This window comes from Arvicanthis niloticus, chromosome 6, assembly GCF_011762505.2.
Source record: "Arvicanthis niloticus isolate mArvNil1 chromosome 6, mArvNil1.pat.X, whole genome shotgun sequence".
NCBI lineage: Eukaryota > Metazoa > Chordata > Mammalia > Rodentia > Muridae > Arvicanthis > Arvicanthis niloticus.
The window spans coordinates 20,934,606-20,961,053 of NC_047663.1; the positions used below are offsets into that span (position 1 = coordinate 20,934,606).

At 50.8% G+C, this 26,448-nt stretch overlaps 3 protein-coding genes across 4 annotated transcripts; 1 reads left to right on the top strand and 2 right to left on the bottom strand.

The window, feature by feature from the left end:
- Window positions 1–2,410: 2,410 nt before the first annotated feature.
- Window positions 2,411–5,821, bottom strand: Rnd2 (Rho family GTPase 2). Its single transcript, XM_034508098.2, has 5 exons — window positions 5,653–5,821; window positions 5,065–5,152; window positions 4,172–4,281; window positions 3,422–3,556; window positions 2,411–3,216 (listed from the first exon to the last, which is right to left on the bottom strand). The coding sequence occupies exons 1-5, from the start codon at window positions 5,752–5,754 to the stop codon at window positions 2,968–2,970; spliced, it is 684 nt and encodes a 227-aa protein (XP_034363989.1). The 5' UTR covers window positions 5,755–5,821; the 3' UTR covers window positions 2,411–2,967.
- Window positions 5,822–7,701: 1,880 nt separating this feature from the next.
- Vat1 (vesicle amine transport 1) lies at window positions 7,702–15,177 on the top strand. Its single transcript, XM_034504978.2, has 6 exons — window positions 7,702–8,215; window positions 10,777–10,984; window positions 11,327–11,497; window positions 11,613–11,702; window positions 13,294–13,535; window positions 13,686–15,177. Exons 1-6 carry the CDS (start codon window positions 7,790–7,792, stop codon window positions 13,767–13,769), a joined length of 1,221 nt encoding a protein of 406 aa, XP_034360869.1. The 5' UTR covers window positions 7,702–7,789; the 3' UTR covers window positions 13,770–15,177.
- A 290-nt stretch (window positions 15,178–15,467) lies between these two features.
- On the bottom strand, window positions 15,468–24,627 carry Ifi35 (interferon induced protein 35). Of its 2 annotated transcripts, XM_076935761.1 has the most exons (8): window positions 24,444–24,626; window positions 18,153–18,244; window positions 17,465–17,563; window positions 16,591–16,738; window positions 16,409–16,515; window positions 16,127–16,313; window positions 15,923–16,029; window positions 15,468–15,731 (listed from the first exon to the last, which is right to left on the bottom strand). In XM_076935761.1, the coding sequence occupies exons 3-8, from the start codon at window positions 17,522–17,524 to the stop codon at window positions 15,540–15,542; spliced, it is 801 nt and encodes a 266-aa protein (XP_076791876.1). In that variant the 5' UTR covers window positions 17,525–17,563; window positions 18,153–18,244; window positions 24,444–24,626; the 3' UTR covers window positions 15,468–15,539. The 2 variants fall into 2 exon arrangements, with proteins under 2 accessions (XP_076791876.1, XP_034360870.1); XM_034504979.2 differs by lacking the exon at window positions 18,153–18,244 and having other exon boundaries at window positions 24,444–24,627.
- Between the last annotated feature and the right edge of the window lie 1,821 nt (window positions 24,628–26,448).

Sequence of the window (26,448 nt, forward strand, 5' to 3'; positions counted from 1 at the left end):
GTTGATCCTCCAGGAAGGGCTGGAGTCACTGTTGGATTTGGGGCTTCATATGCTGAAGTGTCTGAGGAATTAGCCCAGGAGTGTCTCACCCACCACCCCTGGCTGATGGCTGAGCTTAAACACGTGGACAGGAGAGTACAATTGGTTGTTTATTTCATTAAATGGTTATCAATGCTACACTGGTGTCTAAATTGGGGGGTGGGGAACAGCTGCAGAGGAAGAAGCTAACTTTAGCACACTGGGCTAGGGAGTGGATGTAAGGTCCCCTCCAGCCTGCAAGGACCTTTTTGGACCTATGGACAGCCCCATTGGTTCTTCCTACCCTTTGGGATCCTAGGTTCTGAAACCCATCCTCCTCCTCAGAAATAGGTCTAGCAACACAGCCCTGAAGAGGGAACCAAATTCCCTCCCCACTGGTTTATATTAAACTTTGGGGGTTCCTCCCACTGATTTATCTTTCTAATTATGTCTGCTTTAGGCAGTTGTTGAAATGCTTTTGCATTCTCTAAGCATAAATGGCACAGGAGGAAGGCTGGGAATCTGAAGGGGTGAAAACCTTGCACTGTGGTGGCTACAGGCTTGAACCCTCTTTGTATGGGATAGCCCAAGAGACATGACCTGCCAAAATTCTCGAGTCAATTGTTTTGAAGGTGGGGAAAAGTCTCATTCTGTAACCCAGGCTGACCTTGAACTCTCAGCAGTCCTCCTGCCTCAGCCTCCCTAGTACCATGATTACCGGCACTAACCACCAGGCTCACTTCCATTTTTATGGTGAATCCCTACTGGAGGAAACAGTCTTCTGAGACAGAACCCCATCTGGTCCAGCACTTCTTGGCTCAGGACTTAGGGTCCCTGAGGAAGGTCTCAGAGTAGCCCCGAAATAGTGGAGGGGATGATGTGATGTCTGGTATGTAGATTTCCTTAGACTGGCAGCGATGGCTTTGGGATAGGAATCCCATAGCCCCCAGGTGGTGAGAAGGAAGGGGGTTCAGTAAGCCAGAAAATGGAGGACAGGTCCTCCCTAGAGAATGGGGTCTGGCAGAGGGAAACAGGGAGATATTTTGTCATATTTCATAAGAACTGTCCCAGACCACACTCTTTCTGTAAGTACATCTGCACTTGCTGCATCTATACCAATGGTACCTTCCTTCCCCAAGCCCCAGCCAATTCCCTCAGGACGTACTGGCTCAGGGAGCCCCACAGCAGCCTGTATGTGTATAGGGTCCCTCAGCCAAGGTACCGTCTATACCAGTTCTCAACCTGTGGCTCACCACCCCTTTAAGAGTCAAATGACTTTCTCATAGGGGTCACCTCTGACATTCAGAAAATAGATATTGACATCATGATTCATAACAGTAGTAAATTTATAGTTATGAAGTAGCAATGAAAATTATTTTATGGTTGGGGGTCCCCACCCACAACATGAGGAACTGTATTAAAGGGTTAAAGCATTAGGAAGGTTGAGAACGACTGGTCCACACTTAGGGTTCCTCACTTCCCTACTGGGCTAGCCTCCAGAAGCTCAGAGACTGTCTTCGTCTCTCAATCCAGTATATGGCACCATTAGTGCAGTGCACACTTAGTGAGTGTAGGGAGGGATAAGGTACTCAAGAGGTCCCAGCAGACAGGAGGGTAAGGCCCACCTTCCTTCTCTCCTGTCTGGGAGAACTGGATGGGTAGAGTTGGGGGAGGGGAGAGCCAATGCCGGTTCCTGGGGGAGAATGTCACTAAAAAGAGGCCAGTGGGACCAGAGCCAGGGAGGGAATACAGGACAATCTGAAACCAGACTCCCAAGAAAACAGACCAGTACTGTCCTTGCTGACAAGTACTCAGGCCATCCCCTCCACCAGCTTTCATTCGCCAAGGGCTGGGGTGGGGGTGACTCTCAGTTACAGATGATGCTCCCCACCACCACCAATCATTACAGAGCTCAAGACAGAACTGTGGGAGAGCCCCTGTTTGGACCCCTGAGGAGACCCTAAGGGTTACCATCCCCTTAGGAAACTTCACCTTATACAGGGTTCAGATTCAGTGATGTAGAGGCTTTCAATGCCTTCCTGTCTTCATAATCTCTAGAGCATCGCAGGCTCCAAGCCAGGGCAGAGATGGTGAACAAGGGGCTTGTGCCACTTCAGCAGGCCCTCTGCCATGCTAGCAGGACACCCAGCCAGGTTCAGTCATGCCGAGCAGTTGTACATCATCAGTACACTCAAGTCCCCCTCCCCCAGGGCTGTCCACTCACAGTAACTAGAGTGAAGAGTCCCAAGGTATTTTGCTCTCCCACCCCCGGGGCTCCTAACTTTATCCTGTAGTATATGGCTTTTTTTCCTGTGCTTTCTCTGTGGGAGAGGACACTGGTAAATTGCTTTTCTTGGGGGTGGGGGGAAAAGAACAAAACTAAGTCCATAGCTGTTTTCCATGGTCATGGGCTTTATTTGCAGACTGCGGGGCTGGGGGGGAAGGGGCGAGCTAGAACTGGTTGGTGGGTTGATGGGAGGAAAGAACTTCTTGCTTTAAAATTTAGTGCATGTTGCCTGAAGGTTAGCATGTACGAGAACAGATGTGGAAGTGAGAGGAGAGACAGAGAGAAGGTCATCAAATGGACACTCCTTAGGGTTGGCAGATGGGACATGGGGACCAGGGTGAGCAAGGAAGATACTCTTTATATAGGAGACTCAACCAAAGTCATTGCTTGGTTTCCTGAACTTATCCACCTGCCTTATCCAAGTTCGTGCCCCATGCCTATCCTGTTAGCTCTCTCAGCTAGCAGCAGAGAAGGGGGTAAGGATGTGGAGAATGGGGTGAGGGGTGACACCCTTCTGTGCTCTAGCTCCTCCAACCAGAACTGCTCCTCTGCCTGCCCTGCCCTTCCAGCCAGAGTCAGGAGGTCAGAAAGTCCAGGAGCACACAGGAGAACAACCGTGTCTCTCACCCAGCCCTCTTCCCTCTCTGCCCCGCTGCAACCCCTCACATGAGGTTACAGCTCTTGGCTCGATCCTTATGCATCTCGCCCTCATTTCCCCGATCTGGCCGTCCGGACAGTTGAGTGGATCGCTGCAGTCCCCGGCGAGAGTCAGTACGGCGCAGCTGCCTATGGCCGCGGCCAAGAGAAGCCACTGTAGCCACGTGGAAAACATCCCTGACACTGCGCTCTGAAGACCGGGAGGAGCATTCAACATAGGACACGGCTCCTACCTGCTTGGCCAGCACAGTACCCTGGAAAAGCAGCAGATGGGTGGAAATCAGAGGCCTTAGTTTGGGAAGGAGCGTGAGGGCTGTGGGCTAGGGGGTGAAGATCAGATAGGGCTGGGGAAGAATTAAAGGTTAGGGTCAGAGGTTAGGGCAAAAATCAGGGACCAAAAAAACCAGGCATGGGTGTGAAGTCTAAGTGGGAATTTAGTTGGAGGTGAAGAGGTCTCACCTGCTCGTGTGTGACAGGGATAAGTCTCTGCTTGGACAGCTCCCTCAGAGTGGCCAGGTCAGTCCGCATGTCCAGCTTACAGCCAACCAGCACCACCTTGGCATTGGGGCAAAACTCCTGAGTCTCTCCTTGCCACTGGTTGGGGGTGAAAAATAGAGTTATGGAGGGGTGGAGGGAGATACAGGGAGAAGCTTTGCTCCACGCACACAGAAATCCCTTATCCTTCTAGCCCTTCCTGCGTAAGAACTAATGTGGGAAGCTGGTCTTGGGTAGAGATCAGAGCAGCGTGCAACTTGGGGAGAAGAGGGTTTTGATGAGGACTCCGGGGCTGTCTGTCAGCCTGCGCATTTCCACTCCCCTTTCCCATACTTCCGTCCTGAGAACAGACCGACCACACCCTCCCCTGCCTGGGAACTGAGGAGTCCGATTGACTCTAGCACTTCCATCACTTTCACCGAGGACTTGCGGAAACAATGGCCTGGACAGCCAGCCACAGGGCTTTCCAAAGCCCAGAATCGCCATTCACAACCCTTCCACAGCCAAGGAGAGAGCAAAGGCAGATAAGCAGACCCTACGGCCCCAGGACCATTTCTAGCTCAAAGGACTGACTTGTAGGTCGGAGACATGGGGCTGGAGCCGAGGGATAACAGCTTCATCCACTACCAGGCTGATGGAGTGATGCAGTCACTCCCTCCTCCAGGTTCATGCCCTGCGTGCCTAATCTCCTCAGTCGTTTCCCCAGACTCCCACCTTCTTGAGGACACTGTCCAGTGTTTCTGGCCTGCTGATGTCAAAGCAGATGAGCACAGCATCAGAGTCTGGGTAGGCCAGAGGCCGGACATTGTCATAGTAAGAGGAACCTGGAGGAAGAGAGAAAGTAAGCGGATGAGGCAATCTGAGTGGGCGGCAGGCTGGGAAGGGAATCAGGGACTCAAGTGACCGTGGTCAAGGGATGCTGGTGGCAAAAAGTGAAGCAGTGGTCTTTAAAACCCATCCCGGAGTGTGTCTCGCAGAGAGCAGGCAGAGTGTGAAATGGCTTATGGGTCTCTCTGATCTAACACTGATGATTTGCAATCTTCTGGAGTTTGGAAGCCCTTTAAGAATCTCAGAAAATCTACCCCTATTCTGAAAAATTTTGTGCGTGCTTTCTGCGCTCTGATGACACATCTTCTAAAGTCCTCCAGGGAGCCGAGTAAAAATAAAAACCCTTCCCATGAGGTTGGAGGAAGGACAGGGAACGAGCGTTCCTGTTCTCCTGGGACTCTAGTTCGGTCTAGAGGAAAAATAAATAAATTTTAAAAACTACTTTCCACCACTGTCCCCCACTCCAGAAATTCTAAATAGCTCTCCTAAACCCAGCCGCATTTCCTAAGAAACATGGTCCAAAATAAGTCATTTCTTTCCAAGTTCCTTGGGTAAGCAGAACCCAGCTGCAGGGCTGATATTAGGCTTTCTACTTTAGAACATGGTTTCTGTCAAGCATAAGAAACTCTGCCTCAGTTTCCCTGGCTCAAAACAGAAATTGATATTCTGTTCTAAAACTGGATGTAGGTCTAGCTGACCTGGAATCTAAGGCTCCAGCCAAGGGAGGGGCTAGAGTAAGGGACCTTGGCAGTCAGGGTGACCCCGAGAGATTCGGCTACCTGAAGTATCCCACATGTTGAGCTCAATGCGGCGCTTGTCGATCTCGAAGCTGGCAGTGTAGTTCTCAAACACCGTGGGGACATAACTCTGCAGACACAGATGGGTCAAAATGAGAGCTTCTCTCCAGTACTCACCCTGACAACTGCCCTCCTCCTTCGACACCCGGTCCAGCTCAGTCCCTAGACAGAAGTTGGTCTGAGGCTGGGCTAAGGGAAGATCCGGGGAGCTGCTGCCTCCACCTCCACAGAATCCTAGCTAGACTCTCAGACCCCCCCCCCGCCCCCTCGGGGTCCCTTTAGCCCCTAGTTCTTTCCCTCTCGGATGCCCGGGACCTCCGACATTCTCCCAGAGCGCCCTCCCGGATCCTCTGACTCTCCTAAGCCCCATCCATTTCACCGCGTTCCTTGATTCCTTCCACTCCAATCCTCTGCAGTCCTTTCAGAGCCCCCAACGCCTCCTTCCCCCTCCTCTGAGCCTCTTTCTCTCGTCCCTGGTTACCCTGGTACCGGTTTCCAGCGGCCCCTGGGGCCCCTACTACCCACTCCCCGCAGCCTCGGTGCCCCTCTCTCCAGACGCCAATTCCTCACCCCGGGGTAGGCGTCCTTGGCGAACACCTGCAGCAGCGCTGTCTTGCCGCACTCCGCGTCCCCCACCACTACGATCTTGCAGCGGCCACTCTGCCCCTCCATAGTCCCGGCTACGCGCCGGCCCCCCACGCCGCCCCCCTCCCGGGCACAGCCGCCGCCTCTGCCGCCTCCTCCCCCGCCGCTGCAGCTGCAGCCTCTCGGGCCGCCGACACCGGCATCTCGCGGGCCCGCGCCGAGCCCCCGCCCGGGGCTGCGGGCCCCCTCCGCCCCGCCCCTAGCCCGCGGGCCGCACCTCTGGCCCCGCCTCCCACCCGCACCGCCGAGGGGCGGGACCCGGGGTGGGGCGGGGCCTGAGAGGAGGGCGATCGGGGGGCGAGTCGGACTCTAGCGCGCAGCTGTGACCCCAGGAGCGCCTGAGGGTTTGTGGCCAGCGAGCCCCGTTTATTTGAGTTCCTCGGGAGTGGAGGCGGGGCAGACCGGGGGCGAAGTTCTGAAGGGTCGGCTGCGAAGCTACATAGACAAGCGCAAGGCCTGAGCCTTCTGTGTGCCCACGCGTGCACGCAGGTGTGCTAGTGCGGCGGACACGCGCGGCGGCAGCAATCTATTTCCCGAACACAGGGGGGCGTGAGATGTTAGGAAAGGAAGGATTTTTGATTTTTGTCTTCCTCCTCCACTCTCGGGTCCAGGTAGAGCTTGGGGAAATAACAGACCCTAGCACTCCCACCCTACATTGGTGACATCATAGCTTTCCATCTCCATAACGACGGGTGGCGGGATCTAGGCCCGTGACCAACCTAAAAGCGTGGACTAAGTTCTTCTAGCCAAGTACCGAGTGGAAAGTTTTAGGGGAGCGTTTGCGTCCTCTGGTGGACGTTTTGGTAGAACACATTGACAGTCAGCTCTGCTGGGGCTAGAGCTAAGCCCCTAAAGCCAATTTCAGCCTCATCTCAGACTAACAATAATCAAACTGCCATCTGCATGACATCTTTTGCCTAGAGGAGGGTGGAGGGAGAAGCCTGGGGGCTGAAAAGAGGGGGGCTGCGATTTGAATGAATGAATAAATAAATAAATAAATAAACGAAAAAAATCCTTCCTTAGCGGGGTATGGTGCTACACGCCTTCAATCTCAGCACTCAGGAAGCAGAGGCAGGCAGATCTCTCTGAATTTGAGGCCAACCTGGTCTACATAATGAGCTCCAGGACAGCCAGGTCTAAATAGAGAAATCCTGTCTCAAAACAAACAAACAAAGCATTTCCTTAAATCTAGGATGTTCGTTTTATTTTTATCTCATTTTGAATAACCGTGTAAAGATAACTAAAGCATGCAATATCATCACTATTTCACAGAAGTAAACACAGACACACAGAATCAACACCCAAAACTGTTAAGTTAGGATGTAATTCAGGAGTAGAGCTACATTCATGAGGCTCTGGGTTCTATCCTCAATACCAACAAAAGGAAAAGAAAGTGAGAAAGAAAAGGGAAGGTGGTGGCGCATGCCTTTAACCACAGCACTTGGGAGGCAGAGACAGGCAGATCTCGGCGAGTTCACGGTCAGCCTTGTATTCATGGCAGGTTCCAGGCTCCAGGCCAGACAAGGCTACATGGTGAGATCCTGTCTTAGAGGTTCACATGCGTGTAGTTTACCACGGCAAGAACACAGTGAATGAACTCTGCTTATTACTAAATAATTAATTAGTTAATACATTATTAGAGTTAAACCTGAAGCACAATTTCACAAGGTTCTGATCCACAGGTGACTAGCTCCCCAAATCTGATATAAACTCAGATTTTTAAATTATCCTTCAGACTGTGCCAGGACAACTTTAATTCGTATAAGGCTTTCTACGAATAAATCAAGTCTTAGACTCCGAATGGCCCAGAATCTCCTCATGCTTATCAGTCACAGGCACATACACCACCACCCTCCACCTGCACCGCTAGTCTTTTCGCACCCTCGCAGCTCGGTCAGCAGAGGGCCTAGCCCTTTAAGTCCTCCCGCGAAGCTCCACCCCCGAGCAAGGCCCGCCCCACCCACGGGTGTCCGTAGCCTGCGCTCTTCCTGACGCGTGTCCCGCCCTCCCCAGCTGTGCATCGGGTCTGTACAGCTGGGAACGCACGTCGGGGAGTCTAGCCATGTCCGCGGAGAGGGAGGCAGCCGAGGCGGCCACTGTGGCGGCGGCGGCTGAGGCCGGGGCGGGGACCGAGACCGGAGCCGGGGAGGGTGCGCCTTCGCAGCCCCCGACAGTGGAGGTGGCAAGCGACCCGCAGCCGCCACCGGCCCCCGAAGCGTCGGCCTCCGCCTCGGCGCCGCCGCTGCGCTGCCTGGTACTCACCGGCTTCGGTGGCTACGATAAGGTGAAGCTGCAGAGCCGGCCGGCGGTGCCCCCTGCCCCGGGTCCCGGTCAGCTGACGCTGCGCGTGCGAGCCTGTGGGCTCAACTTCGCCGACCTCATGGGCCGCCAGGGGCTGTACGACCGGCTGCCGCCTCTGCCGGTCACCCCCGGCATGGAGGGCGCGGGCGTAGTGGTGGCCGTGGGCGAGGGTGTCGGCGACCGTAAGGTGAGCGGCAGCAGGGCAGGAGTGGGCGCGTGCCGGGGGTGTGGCCGGGCCGGGAAGCCAGCACGGACGCGGGTGGACTAAACGTGGAACACATGGAAAGCAATTTTATGTCTTGAGGCTCCTGGGAAAAGGATTGACTGGGAACTGGCAACAATGTTATTGCCCCTTCCCAAAGCATTTTTTTTTTTAGGAGTGGCCGCCGCCCCAAGCTGAGTTGGGGGGAAAACAATAAGGCGCCCAGGCGCATGCGCAGGATGACCTACTCGCCCCCCCCCACCCCCTAGTAAAACCACACCTGTACCCCTGCCCACTAAACACTCCCGGGGCAGTTGTGGTCTGTGACTCTGAGTGCTGGCTAGCTCCCCCTTTCCCTCCCGAGGGAGCTTTGAGAAGCTATGTAGCCGGGGTTAGGCGGGGGCGCAGAGGCCGTGCCAGAGCGCTAGTCACATGCAGCCCCGTGGTGTATGGGGGTGTATGACGGCCCCTCCCCGAGCTGGGCCAGAGGGGACACACCCATCATGGAGCCCAGAGAGCCTGGCTTCCCCCACCGCCACGGGCCTTACGCTACTACTCGGGTATTTGCCGTGGGGGAGGCGGGATCAGTCTCCCATCTTTGTCTTGGGCTTGCTTTCTCGTGACTGCAACTCCATCTCTTCTTCAGTGACTCAGCGGGCAGGCCACGACCCAGGGCTACCCTTCGGAACTTCCGGTCCAAACCGCTCCTCCTCCCTTTCAGAGGACCCCAGCCTCTGAAATCCAGGCGGAGTCCATTTGGACTAGGGTAGGGAGGTGTGGCACCTTGAGCAGGTTGGCCCAGCTTTGCCGGTCTGTTTCTCGTTTATCATTAATCGCAGCCATAACCTTCGCCACAGGAGACTTAAAGATGACCGGCTTTCTGAGAGATCGCGATTGAGGCCTCTTTATATCATGTGTTTAGGAGTTTCCTTTCAAATCCAGCACCTTCAGGAGAAGCCACTCCAAAACAGTCTTGAGTCTAGCCTTGGCTAACCTGCTGGTTTTGCCGCATTTGTTGAACATGAATATAGCACCTCCTTAAAGTCGTTCTTCGTGAATCCAGCTGTGGTCACACCCTTGCCCTGACTTAGAAATAATCCTGCTCTTGGATGGTGCTAAAAGGACTTTTGGAGGGTAGGGGGTGGGAGGGGAAGTTAATAGTTCGTGTTACTGCTGGAGGCCACCCATCTATCCACTCCTCCCCACACTTTCCGCCTGGTAAATACAGGATTTCCTGCCTCGGGCAAGAATCTGCAGTAAGAGCCTGGATTCTGTGGGAAGGCCTTTCTCACCCTGCTGGTGGCTGAGTTGGGGAGGGGTCAGGGCCCTGAGTTGGGAGGGCTAAAGGTTAGGTATGAGCCAGATTAAGTGATACTTGTTCTGGATTACATCTGGGACTGGCCAGTTGTCCTGCTGGCTTTCTCTGTTGTTAGCTTTCTTGGGTTGCTACTTTGTCTTCTGGACTTGAGATTTGGGGCTTCTTTCCCCAGGCCAGAGCTCGCGGAAAAGGTGTCCTCTCCAGTGGAATGTGGAGACTTGACATGTAAAAGAGCCTGTGTAGGGGTCTCATTCTCCTACCCTGTGGATCCTAAATGTCCTGTAAGGAGCTAAGATAAGCCCTGTCTAGGACAGCACCCACGCTTCCCCCTGCATGGTCTTCAGAGAGCCAGGAGGACTCATTGCGGAGTTGTTAAACTGGAGAGATTCTTCTGTCTTTGTCCCTTTACTCCTGCAGAGAGACCCTCCTGCAAGCGACTGGGAATGAAAGACAGCTCCTTTTCCTGTGGCTGGAATCTGGCTGCTCTTCGTGAGCATCAGGCTGTGTTTGTGTTCCATGTCTGGGTACCTGTTTTCTCTAGGGCTGCCAATGTGAGCCTGTATACAACTGAACAAGCCCTCTGGGCGGGTCACACCCAGCCATTTACCTGCTCCGAGGAAGGGCCCTCGCTATGTGCAGCCCTCTCCCTACAGTTATCTGCTGACTTCCTCTCCTTGCGTTATTACTGTCATTATTGTTAGCTAACATTACTGAGTATTAATCACATGACATGGGTCGCATTATCACTGAATGTTGGTTTGTTTTTTTTTTTGTTTTGTTTTTTCCTAATTAGAGATCTTACGATTCCCCTCCTGCAGATGAGAAAACTGGTTAAAACTGGTTAAATAATTTGTATTTGCTCATGGCTGCGTTGTCATTAAAATGGCGGAGCCCGCTTTTGCAATCAAAGCAGCTTGGTCTCTTTAACGATACTTAACGCTTGCTCCAACTGTAAGTTTCTTGGGTTCAGGGATCTTACACAATAATGAAGAATATGGTCTGTTATGTGGAGATAAGGGCAGCCCAGAGCTGAGGTGAGGATTGATGGAACGCTGCCCTGAGAAGCACTAGATGAACACTCAGGAGGTGATGCTGTTAATGCTACAACCAGCTGTGTCTGCTGCTTCATCTCCAAGGGTCTGGGGATGAGGCAAAGGTCAGTCAGGCACCTGTGGGTAAATGAATGGGTGATCACCTGACATTCCTTTTTATTTTTTTTTTTTTTTAGGCAGGGGATCGAGTGATGGTGTTGAACCGGTCAGGGATGTGGCAGGAAGAAGTAACTGTGCCATCAGCCCAGACTTTCCTGATGCCTGAGGCCATGACCTTTGAGGAAGCTGCTGCCTTGCTGGTCAATTATATCACCGCCTACATGGTTCTCTTTGACTTCGGCAACCTAAGACCCGGCCACAGCGTCTTGGTACACATGGCTGCAGGTGACAGGTCCCTTCCTTTTTTTTTTTTTTTTTTTTTCACCCGACCTGATTTCCCTTGCAGGCCCCTCTCTGTAGCCTATCTGGTTTGTTGTCATGGCAACACCAGACTGCCTGGCCTGTGGAACCCAGAGGCCTCTGCAGTATAGTTGCTGTGGTAACATTCAGACACCAGGTTCAGCCTGCTGTTCTTAGCATCACGTCCCCCCCCCCCGCCCCCCACACCACATATCATCTCCTGTCCAGTCTCTGTCACTCCAGTTCTTCCAGAAAGGAGCTAAGGCACAATGAAAGTGAAGAACTGACTAAGTACCTAAGTGCCCCCTGTGCCCGCTTCTGCTGCAGGTGGCGTGGGCATGGCAGCCCTGCAGTTATGCCGCACCGTGGAGAACGTGACAGTGTTTGGAACAGCCTCAGCCAGCAAGCACGAGGTGCTGAAGGAGAACGGGGTCACACACCCCATCGACTACCACACGACTGACTATGTGGACGAGATCAAAAAGATCTCCCCCAAAGGTGGGGGCAGGTTCCAGAAGTGGGGAGGTTGGCACAGCACAGGGAGATGGGAGCGAGGGGTCTCCAGATCTGTGGATATTCATGGGTTGTCCCCCTGGGCCTTTCTCTTTGACAGGAGTAGATATTGTCATGGACCCTCTTGGTGGGTCGGACACTGCCAAGGGCTACCACCTTCTCAAACCCATGGGCAAAGTTGTCACTTATGGTGAGTTGTTAGTTGTATCAAATGCAGAGAAGCTGCATGGGGCAGGAGGATGGGACTAATTCATAATAATTAATAGATAGAAAATCCCACCAATAAGGTGGGATACAGGGGTCTGAGCCTTTGAATTTCAAAGGAATGGAGAGTCAGTCCAGCGCTCTAGAGTGAGGTCGGGGTTTGGAAGGGTCCTGGATATTTGAACGGATCGCTGCCTCTGGGTGACAGCCACTCACTCTTTTTCATAAGTCTCGTGTGAGTCATAGTAATTCTGTACTCTTATTTGGGGATCATTTCTGATGCAAAACCAACCAGTCTGCCTGCTTCCCACAGCAGCACCTGGGCTCCTTGGGCAAGCTGGATATTTATTCTAAAACCTACTTTACACACACACAAAATGTAAATATAAAATGAGAGCAATTCTGGGAGAGAGCATGTGTGCTCTCGTTCTTTGCCAAGGACTCCTGATTCTTCCCACCCTAGCCTTCATGTCCTGAGTGCTGACATGACAGGAATGGGGTGCCATATCTGGGGGGTACAATCTTCCATCTCATTTTCTTCCCTTTTTTGGGGGTAGGGGGAGACAGAATCTCACTACATAGCTCTGGAAGCTCTGGCTAGCCTGGAACTCGTAGAGAGCCACCTGCCTCTCTCTCCTAAGAATTAATGTTGTGTTACGACCACATCTGGCTCTCTAGTTTTTTTTGTTTTTTTGTTTTTTTTTTTTGTCTGTATGTCTGTCTGTTTCTTGAGGTAAGGTTTCAGCATAGAAAGCTGGCTTCAAACCTACTATATAACCAAGGGTGGGCTCAAACTTCTCATCTTGTCTCTGCTTCCCAAATGCTGAGATTCAGGCTTACACCACACATCCGTCTGACTTCCGCAGTTCAGGGTAGATAACCATTCCACTGAGCTCCATCCCTAGCCCTTGTGTGTAGAATTTTGTTGTTGTTGGTTTTGCTTTGTTTTCCTTTCCTTTTTTTAATTTCTTTTTTCTTAAATGATTTATTTACTTTATGTATATAAGTACACCGTTGCTCTCTTCAGACACACCAGAAGAGGGCATCAGATCCCATTGCAGAAGGTTGTGAGCCACCATGTGGTTGCTGGGACTTGAACTCAGGACCTCTGGAAGAACAGTCAGTGCTCTTAACCACTGAGCCATCTCTCCAGCCTTGTTTTCCTTTCTTGAGACAGGGTTTCTCTGTGTAGCCTTGGCTGTGCTGAAACGTAATCTGTAGATCAGGCTGGCCTCAAACTCAGAGATTTACCTGGGATTAAAGGTGTGCGCCACCACCAACCGCCTGGCTGTGCATTGTTAGTTTTTGACATTTATTTCTTGAGTGTGTACATATAGGTGCCATGGTGCACGTGTGGAATTCAGAGGACAGCTGGCAGGAGACAGTTTCGTTCTCTTCCATCATGTGGGTTCCAAGGCAACTTTGATTGCCAAGCTTGGCATAAAGTCATCTCAAAGGCATGTGTGTGTGTGTGTTGAGTATTAGCAAGGAGATCAAGGAGCTAGGCAGATCTGGATCCAGGCACACAGAGATGTTCCTGGCAGCTGGATCACAGGATGTGTCACTCTGTCCCTTAGGAATGGCCAACCTGCTGACGGGTCCCAAGCGGAACCTGATGGCCATGGCCCGCACCTGGTGGAATCAGTTCAGTGTGACAGCTCTGCAGCTGCTGCAGGCCAACCGAGCTGTGTGTGGCTTCCACCTGGGGTACCTGGACGGTGAGGTGGAGCTCATTAGCAGAGTGGTTACCCGCCTCCTGGCTCTGTACAATCAGGGCCATATCAAACCCCGCATTGACTCAGTCTGGCCCTTCGAGAAGGTGAGTGTGATGATAACAAGAGTCTGAGTCAGACTCAGAGAGCCCAGGTCCTCAGGACAGGACCCGGGGGCAGATGGGAGCTGCCATCTTTAGCCTGGTTCTGTGAGGTGGAGCAGACAGCATCAGGAATGGTCCTCTCTGTCTCTCCAGGTGGCTGATGCCATGAGGCAGATGCAGGAGAAGAAGAATGTAGGCAAAGTCCTCCTGGTTCCTGGACCTGAAAAGGAGACCTAGGGCCAGCGGCTGAGGGCCCTGGAGAGCCGGAGGGAGAAGATGGGAAGCCCTGTTGTATTGCCCACCAGCCTCTCACATTTCATCCTGTCATGATGCTCTACCCTCCCTCTGTCCCCCAGAAAAGGTCTCTGCTGATGACTGCCTCCCTGCTCTGAGCTTGCTCTTTGCTCAGGGCTCTCCTCCCCCTTCCTGCCCTCAGGAGAGGTTGGGAAGTGACCACTTGGATGTCTGGGCCCTGCAAAGGGGACAGGGAGGGTCAGCAGGAGGCTGGCTGCTTCCTGCCCCTCACCCTCTCCCTGGGCCTGCCATGCTGCTTTTGTGCCAAGGTTAGCCAGTCCCTCCCTGCCCTATCCTGTGTGCTTCCACCTCAGCCTCATCTTCCCTCCTGCCCCACCCCCACCCAAAGAATCTTCGTGTCAGCTCAGGATGTGGGGCTAATCTGTGTGAGTGAGTCCAGCATGTACCTGTGTCTCCTTAGTATCCATGCAACCCAGGCCGAAGAGGCCTGCCCCTGGATTTGATCAGTATCAACCTTGTCTCCGGTCCCCAATGTCGTAAGCACAATTAGACTTCTGCCACCTCCAGTTTGCTGCCTCCTATAGCAAGGGCAGGAATCAGACAGACTCCCTAGCTCACGCTCTGGGAGGGGTACTGGGTACCCCACTCTTCACTGAGGTCTCTGGATTTGTCTCAGTGCCTTAGCATCGGAAAACCTGTGCTTGTGTGTGTGTGTAGGAGGCAGCCCTATCTCTGGCTCCTTTTCCACCCTTCTCCCCAGTGCCTTCCTCGTCCTGGTGGAGCTGAGGCCTACTCCTCCCCAGTCCAACACTGCCAAAAATCTGTGTATGTGCCAGGGGTCGGGGGGTTAGGGGGCAGCTCTAGCCTCTGGGGATCAATTGCTTTTACTGTGGTCTGTGGCCTGTCCTGTCTCTGTCAGTGGTGGAGAAGAAAGAGGCAGTAAGATGGACCAGCCAGAGTTCTGGGAGACACTGCTGGGTCTTATTCTGGGACCAAAGTGAGAATCCAAGCACATTTCCTTTGCTATCTAGGGAGGCTGCTGCCTTCCCAGAGCCTGGAGGCAGCTCTGCTGGTCAGCCCCAAACTTTGTTTACACTGATGGGGGAGAAGGAGCTTGGGCAAGGGAATTCCTGGGCTGGTTAAAAGGACCAGGGCTGCTGGAGCCAAAGTGGGGACCTTTGAGGCTAAGTGGGGGTCACTTGCTGTTTCTGAGCTTGGATTACCGAGCTTACTCCAGCCACTGTCAGAGGGAGCGTGGAAGGAGGGATCCAGCCTCTTGTCTAATTGAGGCCTCCATGTAGGAAGTGTGATTTCTGCTTTTGTGTCCCCCACCCCCACCCCATTACCACAGCTGCCTTTGTGTCTGTGTCAATAAAAAGCCAAACCCTGAGTCCTGACCAAATGTTGTATTTGAGAGTTGCTGGAGAGCTGGGCGGTGGTGGTGGCAGGTGGAGGCAGAGACTGGCAGCTCTGAGTTCCAGGCCAGCCTGGTCTACAAAGGAAATGCCAGGAATATATAGAGAAATCTTTTCTCAAAAGCGAGAGAGAGAGAGAGAGAGAGAGAGAGAGAGAGAGAGAGAGAGAGAGAGAGAGAGAGAGAGAGAGGAGAGCCAGTATCAAGAAGATCATCACGCCAGGCTCCTTCAACTATTGTCAAGTAAAGACCATCATCACACCAGGTTGTCACTTTGACTGTTCTTGGTAGCATTAGACAGAAAGTGGTCCCAGTCCCCAGCAGGTGGACATGCAGACCTAGCTTGACTCAGAGGTGAACACAGCCAGGCCCTGCTGCCCCAAAGGCACAACTGCCAGGGCCTCCACCTCCCCGCCCCCACGGGTGGGCTTCTGGAAGTGGATCTCCAGGATGTCATGCAGCTCCTGGGCATCCAGGACATCAGGAATATTTGTCACCAGCACTGAATGAGGTGCTTGCTGGAATTTGATCTATAAAAAGAGACAGAAATGGCGAGGGCTGATGGGGATGCAGGGCAGTGGGGAGCAGAGATTCGAACAAGGAACATCTCACAAAAACATGGGAGGGGTCTGGAAGCTCAGGCTCCTGTGTAGGCCGGAGGGGTTGGGGGCCCCTGAGCCCTCTGACAAGTAGATGCTTCCCTGGCACCACCTTCACTTACCTCAGCTTTCTGGATCTCCCCACTTACATAGGGAGAGACCCTCAGAAGGACCTGCTGCCGACCCAGTGGGACTCTGAACTGGCCAATCTGGCATAAGTTCTGGGCCACTGTGAGAGACAGGGAAGGGTGGCCTTTGGCATTAGAGGCTTCTCTTCCTCCAGTCTCATGCACCCTGACCCCCTGCCTCCTCTGCAGGACCCTTACCTTCTACATCAGCAAATCCCAGCATGACAGTCCCTTGCAGCATCTCCCGGGTCTCTACATCCCCACCTCCGTTCTTGGCCTTGCCAAAGAAGATCTCCAGCTTGTCCAGCAGTTCCTCTTCACTCAGCCTATGTCCAGCAGGAAAGCCGCTGACTAGCACCCTGTGGCTGTCTGGCTGGCTGGACACCTAGCACGACACAGCAGGCTCAGTTGGCCCCCTCATCCATAGGACCCAAATGCTAAATCCCACCTATTGCATGGAGAACCCTGCCATTCTGTCACCTGAATGTTGGTCACCACGGGCAGCTCCAAGGGCTGGATCTGCACCCGCAGCCGGCAGTCCTCCATGTCAACTCTGTGTTCCTTTTGTTGTAGCAACCGATCAACCACTGGGGATGGAGGGACAGGGTCAGTACTGGGAAACCTGATGACCTCCCCCAGGCATCGCCCCCACCAAGGCTAACCTTTAGGGTCATCAAAGGTGACCACAGCAGAACCTCCAGGCAGAGGGCAGCAGATCTTCAAGTTAGAAACTAGAGACTTGGGCACTTGCCTGCCCTGCTTAGTTTGGCCTAGGAATACTAGAGGGACTTCAGGCACCGGGAATGGGATCTAGAGGTTGGGAGAGGGAAGCAATCAACAACCTTGTAGAGTAGGAGAGGTCCCCACCACTCCCTTCTGGGCAGAATGTGTCCCCCAATTCTGTTTGATTGATGCTCAGTGCAGAAGGTCTTCATAGACGAGCTGGACTGTGTGGGTACAGACACATCACATGAGTCACTTTACATAAAAGCTCTTGGCTTGTCCTCACACGTGCCTGGGAGGTAGGTAACTTCACAGATGAGAAAAACAGATCGAAGAGTTCAAATAATGTACTTGAGGTCACATAGCAAGGAAATAAGTAATGACATATATGCGTGTGTGTGTGCGTGCGTGTGCGTGTGTGTGCGTGTGCGTGTGTGTGTGTGTGTGTGCGAGCGCGCGCGTGTGTGTGTGTGTGCGTGTGTGTGCGTGTGTGTGTGTGTGTGTGTGTGTGCGTGTGTGTGCGTGTGTGTGTGTGTGTGTGCGCGTGTGTGCGCGTGTGTGTGTGTGTGTGTGTGTGCATGTGTGTGTGTGTGTGCGTGTGCGTGTGCGTGTGCGAGCGTGTGTGTACGTGTGGCCAGGTACCCATCCAGGCCAGAAGAAGGCGCTGTTGTTTCTCTTGCAACTGGAGTTACAGGTGGTTATGAGCTGCCCCATGTAGGGGCCAGGAATTGAACCTATGTCCTCTGCCAGAGCTGCAAAGTGCTCTTCACCACTGATCGGTCTTTTCAGCCCCTTTCTACCAGGAATACTGACCTTGTCTCTGGGAGAGTCTGTACGGTCCCTTTTGAGCTGCTGCAGCTCCTGCAGCCTCATCTTGAGCCTGGCTTGTTCCTCCTGAAGACTGTAGAGGACCTGTTGGAGCAGAAAGGAATAAGAAAACAGCCATCAGCCTTTCTAGAACCTGGAGGAGGGGGGCTGGTCTGGACTCTCCAGAGTAGAAATGATGTTCAAATCTCCGAACACTCCCAAGCCCTTTTCCCTGACCTGGTGCTAACCCAGTCTATCCAGAGGGCCTGCAGCAGCTACAACTGATTCACAAGCCAGGTCCAGAGCCTAGCTCTTGCTACAAGGCCCTGGGCAGGACAATCCCGGTGTAAAGAGATGAAAGCAACAGAATCCTCTAGAAGGAGCCAGGACTTAAAGTAGCAAGGCTTCATATTATTTTGCTAACTTTTTGTTATTCTGGGGATTGAACCCTGGCCCTTCAACCTGGCATTCACGATGCACACAATCACTGAGCTGGGCACCCCAGACGACTCGTGAATACTCACTGAACTACATCTGTTTGCTTCCCTTCTACAGGTATTTGTGTGAGGAGCCCTGAGAACCCCACAAAGTCCGTTCTTTCCTCCCTCTCTGTGGGTTCTGAGGATTACACTCAGGTTACCAGGCTTGCTCAGCAAGCACCTTTTATCCCTTTTTTCTTCCCTCTTTTCCTCACCTCCTTCTTTTGATAACAAAAGTCTCAAGTAGCAGGCTGGGCATGGTGGCACATGCCCTTAGTTCAAACATCGAGGGCCACACAGAGAAACCCTGTCTCAAAAAAAAAAAAAAAAAAAAAAAAAAAAAAAAAAAAATCTCAGTTAGCCCAGGCTGGCTTCACTTCACACTCTTTAAGAAGCCACGGATGGTCTTGAACTCCAATTTCCGCCTCCTCAGAGCTGGAATTCCAGGCATGTACCACCACGCCTAATTTATGCAGGGCCAAGGATTGAACTCAGGACTTCCCCAAGCACATATTCTACCCAACTAAGCGACATCTCCAGCCCTTCCTTCAGCTGTAATATATAGTCCCAACTGGACTTCTCACCATGTAGCTCAGGCTGGCCTCAAACTCACAGCAATCCTGCTTCAGCCTGCAGAGTTTGGGGATTACAGGCACGAGCTACCCAACCCATAAACTAAACCTTTCAAAATGACGATACCATTCAGTTCTTGTTACAACACTATGGATGTAACTGTCCTGTCCTGACTGGGACAAACCGAAAAAGGTTAAAGGATTTGTCAAAAGTCATCCGGCCAGGCAGACTGATGCCAGAGGGCTCTGCCAATTCAGTGCTTCTCAGTGAAGAAATGAAGTCCAGAGTGGAGAAGGAATTTGCATATCCCAGCTTTCCTCTTTCCACACACCAAGCAGTCTTTCAGGATGGTGTGCGTTGGATCGAGTCCAAACAGAGCACCAGAACAGAGAGGGAAGAATACCCATGAATGCACCTTTGTTTGTGGGAGAGCGCAGCCACTGGCTGGCAGAGCTCAGGAGGGCATTAGGAAACCTGATCAGTAAGACTGGCCCAGAAAATGTCATCATTACTTGGAATGATCCAACCCTGTCTTGATCTCCTCTGTATCCCTCATGTCTAGAGAAGTCTCTGGAATAAAACAGGCATTAGTAAACGTGCAACAGATGAAGCATGATTCAGGGCAGGAGCCTGTCACAGGTGTCGCTCTGTGTGGGTTTGTTCTGTTTGGTGCCGAGGGAAGCTAGCACTTGACCATATAATGCTGGCTCAGGAACAGGGAAAGGTCCCCATTTATATCTGTGACTCAGAGGTCACAAACAGTGTGTTTGAGGACCAGTAAGATAACACCAATGAGTCAGGATCCCTGTGGGATGATGTGGTTTTATATTTTCCCCACAAAGATGTGGTTCCAATAATCACTGTATTTTTTTTTTTTATTTTTTTTTTTTTTTTTGGTTTTTAGAAATAATTTGTTGTTGTTTTGTTTTTGGAGGTATTTTTTGGTTTGTTTGTTTTTGTTTTGTTTTGTTTGAGACAGGGTTTCTCTGTGTAGCCCTGGCTGTCCTGATTCTCACTCTGTAGACCAAGCTGCGTTGAAACTCAGAGATTTTCCCTGCCTCTGCCTCCTGAGTTCTGGGATTAAAGGTGTGTACTACCAGTTGATCTGGTGTGTGTGTATGTGTATATATGTTTGTGCACGTACACATGCACACAGGTGGAAATCTACAAGAACAAGGCAGATGTCAGTCCTCTCCTTCTACCCTGTTTGAGACAGGGTCTCTCAAATGTCACCACTGCACAGACCTGACTAGCACTGGACTTCTGGGGACTTTCCTGTCTGTAGCTACCACCTTTACATTGGAGCACTGGGGTTATAGATAAAAGTTACTATGCCCAGCTTTGTTTGCATTCTAGGGATTCAAACCCAGGCCCTCATGCTTGCACAGGAGGGACCTTGCCCACTGAGCCATGTCCCTACGATGTAACATTTTATCTGTTTTGTTTTGTTTTTGAGACAGGGTTTCTCTGAGTAGCCCTGGTTATCCTGGAACTCACTCTGTAGACCAGGCTGGCCTTGAACTCAGAAATCTGCCTGCTTCTGCCTCCCAAGTGCTGAGATTAAAGACCTGTGCCACCACTGTCCAGCAATATTTTATCTTTTTAAATCTATTATTGATCACTCACATTTTCATTTTTCTTTTTTGTTTTGGTGTTTTGGATACAAGGTTTTTAGTTAGTCTCCTAACCCTAAACTCAAGCAATCTTCCTGTCTCAGCCTCCAGAGCACTGACTGGAAATACAGGAATGTACCAAGCCTTTTCCCGTTATAAAAGATGCTACAAGAGTAATCCTTGCAGGCTGAAGAGATGGGTCAGTGGTTAAGAGCACTGACTGCTCTTCCAGAGGTCCTGAGTTCAATTCCCAACAACCACATGGTGGCTCACAACCATCTGTGATGAGGTCTGATGCCTTCTTTTGGTGTGTCTGATGATAGCTACAGCATACTCACATACATAAAATAAATAAATAAATCTTTAAAACAACAACAACAAAAAAGAGTAAACCTTGTACCGATGTTCTCTGTTCACACTGGGATAAGCCCATTGTGAGTAGAAAACACTGTTAGTCTAAAATGCATTAATATTTGGGTCCTGGGTCAGGAGCCAAAAAGGGCCGGAGCCCCCTGTAAGCTGATCCCCTACTGGGTACATGCCCAACAACAAGGCACTAAGAAGTTTGCTTTTTGGAACACAGTAGAGGTTGCTGCCACCAGGAACATTTCTGAAATAAGTGTCTTTGATGGTCCTGTGTTTGCCAGATTTTATTTGGAGCTCATGACTGTATGAGCTGTCCCACTCATAGCAAGGTGGTCAGGAATCAATTTCTTGCATCCTGGAAGGACTTCACCTGATTTAGATTTGCTCCCAAAGACCACGTGAAAAAAAGCTTGCTTCTTAAAAAAGAAAACCAAACATCTTCTGAGAATCATAAAATAATTAAGTTAAATTATACTTTTAAGAAATGCATTGAATAAACCAGATGTCCCAGCACTAGGGAGGCTGAAGCAGGAAAACTGAATTTGAGGCCAGCTTGGGTTACATATCCAGACCCTGTCCCCATAAATAAATAGGAAGGAAGAAGAGTGAGAGACACAGAGGAAGTCCTCTGAATTCACTTGCTGTGGTTTAGCATGGCAGGGAGCGTCAGCTGCCATCCACGTGACTCCTTGCCATATGCAGAGATAACATTATATACCACCACGGATGGAAAAGATCAAAATTCAAAGAGTACTTCCTGGCTAGATGTGGTGGAGCACTTCCTGGGTAGGTATGGTGGAGCACGACTTTAACCCCAGCACTGGGGAGGCCGGTGGAACTCAAAGAGTCTGGTCTACATTGAGACTTCCAAGCCAAACAGGTCTACATGGTGAGACTCTGCCTCAAAAGCAAAACAAAAGTAAATAAACCGTGAAAGAAGACACGCCCTACTGAGTGCGTGGCACTCTTTGGGAAGCCGGACCACTGTGAGTAGACGACTCATCTTTGCGTGAACCTCTGATCACTGTCTTTATGATGAGTATAACTGTTAATTGCTTAATTCAAGTGCCCAAGTTGCTACACTGTGATCTGTCTCCCCTCCCCTGGCCCCTCCACTCCCAATCTCTGTGCTGGGGACAGAAGCAGGGACTTATGGTAAGCACTGTGCTCTATCCCAGAGCTACACCCCAGCCTAGGAGGTGATTTTGTGATACTTGAATGAGAGTCCCATCTGTACCTGACATATAAGTAGGTCCTCAGCAGCCACTGAGCCACTTCCCCTGTCTGCTGGGTAAAGGGCATTAGACTAAAATGGGGGGTGGGGAGCTGCCAGTGAGAGGTGAGATGGCTCAGTGATAAGAGCACAAGACATACAAGACTGATGACTTGAGTTTGACCCCAGATCTCATGGTGGGAGGAGAAAAGTTCCGGAAAGTTGTCTTGTGACTGGCACATGCTCACCATGGCAAGTGTGCTCACACCACACACACACACACACACACACACACACACACACACACACACACACACAGAGTAGTAAAGATTATGAAGTGATTAAAAGACACATTATTGGCAGACCTGGAGAGATGACTCAGCAGTTAAGAGCCTTGACTGCTCTTGCACAGACCTCAGATTTGGTTCCCTCCGCCCACCCACATGTTGGCTCAGGACCATCCTTAACTTCCTTGGAGGGAATCCAATACCCTCTTCTGACCTATGAGGGCTCCATGATGCACATATGTACATTTAGGCAAAATACTTATACACATAAAATAAGATAAATAACCTGGGGCTAGAGACATAGCTTAGCAGTAAGGAGCACTGGCTGATCTTGTAGAGGGTTTAAATGTAGCGAATTCAACAAGGGTTTAATTCCTAGTACCCATGTGATGATCACAACCATCGAGCGTAACTCCAGATCCAGGTAATCTAATGCCGTCCTTCATAGCTCCAGGGCATACAAGTGGCCTACAGACATACACACAGGCAAGACACCCGCATAGTGATAAAAGATAAAAATAAATCTTTCAGAAAAGTTAATCTAAAACAAATGTACTGTTATTGTTCATTTCTGAGACAGGGTTTCTCTGTGCAGCCCTGGCTGTGCTAGAACTCTGTAGACCAGGTTGGCCTAGAACTCAGAGATCTGCCTGCCTCTTCCTCTCAAGTGCTGGGAATAAAGGTGTGTGGCAACACTACCGGGCTCTAAAGCAATTTAAAAAAAAACAAAAACAAAACAAAACAAAAAAAAAAAACCCAAGGAGCTACAGAGATGGTTCAGCAGTTACAAACATGTGCTATTCTTGCAGAGGACCTATGTCAGTCAGTTATTTTATTTTTTTCTTCTTTAGTCCAGACTTTATTCCCCTCCTGGTTTACCCTCCGACCTTTCTACATCCCACACCTCCTCCCCTGAACCCCTTTGTTGTTTTTTTTTTAATGTGTATGGGTGTTTTGCCTGTGTGCATGTCTGTGTACCATATGCATGCAGTACCAGAGGGGGCCAGAAAAGGGTACCAGATCCCCTAGAGATAGAGTTACCAAAAGTCGTTGGGCTCCAGGTGAGTCCTAGGAATGGAACACTGTTCTGGAAGAATCATCAGCGCTGTTAACCGCTGAGCCATCTCTCTAGCAGAAATGGATTTAAAAAAAAAAGGTATATTTTAAAATTGTTCTACATTTATGGGTGTTTTGTTGGCATGTATGTCAGTGTACCACATGCGTGCCTGGTGCCTTGAGAGGCCAGAAGAGGGCATCAGCTCTCCAGGAACTAGAACTAGGGTTATGGATAGTTGTTAGCCAACAGGCTGGTGGCGGCAACTAAAGCCAGGTTCTCTGTTAAAGCAACACATACTCTGAACTGCTGAGCCATCTCTCCCGCCTACTACTTACTATACTTTTCAAGGCAGGGTCTCTCACTCACTAACCTGGGGCTGTCCAGTAGGGCTGGGTGGTCACCAACAAACCCACTCTTTGTTCCCACTGCAGGGATTGCAAGCACATGCCACTGTGCTATTTTTGTTGCTGTTGGTTACTGTTTTGTTATCTCAGTTCTTAAGGACTGAATTTCTTCTCATATATATATATTTTTTAAAGATTTGTTTATTCTATGCATGTGAGTACACCATCACTCTCTTCAGACATACCAGGAGAGGGCATCAGACCCCATTGCAGATGGTTGCGAGCCACCATGTGGTTGCTGGGGATTGAACTCAGGACCTCTGGAAGAGCAATGGTTAGTGCTCTTAACCATCCTTCTTCTCATAATCTTAAGGTAAGCAATTTACAGACTGAGCTAGCTCCCTAGCTCTCCCTCTAGGCATCCTTGTAAAGCTTAAGACCCCTATATAGTAAGTGAAGAAATGGGGATTAGACTGTAAACTTTGGATAGGCTGTTAGGTCCAGTGCAACATGTCTGAAGAAACTAGGATCTGAAACTAGGCAAGTTTGCTCTTTATTGCTCCTGTTCCTTATTTGGCTCCAAATAGCTCCTTTTAAAATTGTAATCTGGAAAGTTAATGGAAGTTGTCCGTGCCAGAGGACTAACAGGCAGAGTTCACAGCTTAACCTAGCCTATCCGAGGTGGCCTCAGTCAGAGGCACTTACAAGAGGAGACCACCTGTCCCAGAGAGGACCAATGGTCAGGTTGATGTGGCAATCTAGGGGAGTTTTTGGCTGGGAAATACCTCAGAGCATTCCCTTTGGTGTTAGAACAGCCAGAAGTCTTTGCCATTCACAGCTCTCTCCAAAACACAAAACATATATCCACATAAATAATTATCAAGATCCTGACTTGAGGAGTCCTGGCTTTTGAGACAATAGGTAAATGAGCAGCTCCCCAGGCCAAGGCACCCTAAGCTCTCAACTTCTCTCCAGGACTTAGCAGGCCCGAGCTAAGCACTTCTCAGCTTAGAGCACTCTGTATCCCCCTCACACTCCTGTTCCCTCACTTACAGCTTGCAGGGTCACAGACATGGTTCTCACGTCTGGCTGACAGAAGCTGAGGCTTCAGAGCAGGGTTGGAAGTGGAGAGTTCTGAAGGACTAAAGTCTTCACTTGAACCCTCAGAGGTAGCTTGGGGTCTCAGCCTCCAGCAGTGTCTGAGACACACTTCCACTTTCGTTTCTGTTAATTCTGCCTCGGAGCATACAGCCACACCCTTGGGAGGAGCCTCCCAAGTCATCAAATCTAACTAAGCAGTCAGGCTTGTGCTCCTGGGACTGCAAAGGGAATACTGGCCCCAACTAACTACCCCAGGCAGTGGATTCTAACATAAACCATTGGGTAGGATTCCCTAGCCCTTCTCAAGACTTCAAGACAGGCAGGCACTCAGTAATGTAGTTCTAGCTGGTTTTGAACTCTGATATCTGTCTGCTTTTGCCTCCAGAAGCCTGTGATTAAAGTCAGGTAACGGTGGCACATCTTTGATCCCAGTATTCAAACAGGGAGGTGGCCTCTGTGACCAGTCAGGCCTAGTCTACAGAGTGATTTTCAGGACAGCCACAGCTACATACAGAGGATTCCTGTCTTCAAACACCAAAACTAAAGGACTCAGCAGTTGAGTACTAACTCTTCTTCCAGAGGACACAGGTTCAACTCCCAGTATTCACAACTCCATGATCTGACACCCTCAGACATACATGCAGGCCACAATAAAACCACACACATCACGGGGCTGGAGATGGCTCAGCAGTTAAGAGCACTGACTGCTCTTGCAGAGGTCCTGAGTTCAACTCCCAGCAACCACATGGTGGCTCTCAACCATCTGTAATGGGATCTGATGTCCTCTCCTGGTGTGTCTGAAGATGATAGCATACTCACATAAATATAAGTTTTATTGTAGCCGGGCGGTGGTGGCGCACGCCTTTAATCCCAGCACTTGGGAGGCAGAGGCAGGCAGATTTCTGAGTTCAAGGCTAGCCTGGTCTACAGAGTGAGTTCCAGGACAGCCAGAGCTACACAGAGAAACCCTGTCTCGAAAAACCAAAAGTTTTGTGTGGGAACCCACTGTGTAGCATGGGAGCATAGGACTTTTAGAGTTGGTATTGTCAGGCTCAGTATCCTGCCCCTTAACTTTAAAACCAGTGTGTGGGCTTATGTGACATAGGAGCAGGGAAACAAAAGCCTGAGCAAGAGGGAGCAAGATTTCCTAACAGTTGAGCTGCTGGTGCCTCCAGCCCCAGAATTTCTCTTAATGGATCCTCCTCTAGTGTTAGCACTGACAAGCTATGACAAGGCAGTACCCTGGACAAAGCTTCTTAACCCAGTACTAGCCAGCACCTTAGGTGTTCTCATGCTTCTGACATGGTGCCACAGTGCACCACTGGCTGGCCTCAACCTCAGAGATCCACCTGCCCGCCAGAGTACTGTCCACATACCTGTATTTTCTGGTGAGTGGCTTCAAAACAGTTACCTTGGCTGTCTGGAACTTACCATGTAGACCAGGTTGGTCACAAACTCACAAACATCTGCCAGTGCTGGGATTAAAGGGAAGCGCTACCACTGCCCAGTAGCATGGCTGTAATTTTAATTTCTGCTTTGTCTCTTTTTCTGTAGTGTTGTCAAGGACCTCAGAGGCTGAGGTGAGATCTCAGACTAGCCTGAGCAAACTAGCACGAGTATGACAGCCCCAGCAGCAAATCTCGAGGACACAAGCTACTGGGTCCCAAGAGATCTAGTTCAGGATTTCTCAATTCTCACACTCTCTTTATTACCCCTGGACCAAGAGAGCTCGTTCTAAAGACTTGTCACTATACAGCTCTGGCTGGAAGATCCACCTGCCTCAGCCTGTGTTACCAGAACGAGGTCTTAATGGGAGGCAGTGCTGAGCCTCACCCCTCCCTGCTTCTGAGGACATCTGTTTCTCCTTTAAAAAAGCCAGAAGCAGCTTGTGGGTAAATGTTCACTTTCCTCAAGGAGGCTATCAAGCCATTAGAGAGGTACCAAGCTGAGGTTTAAG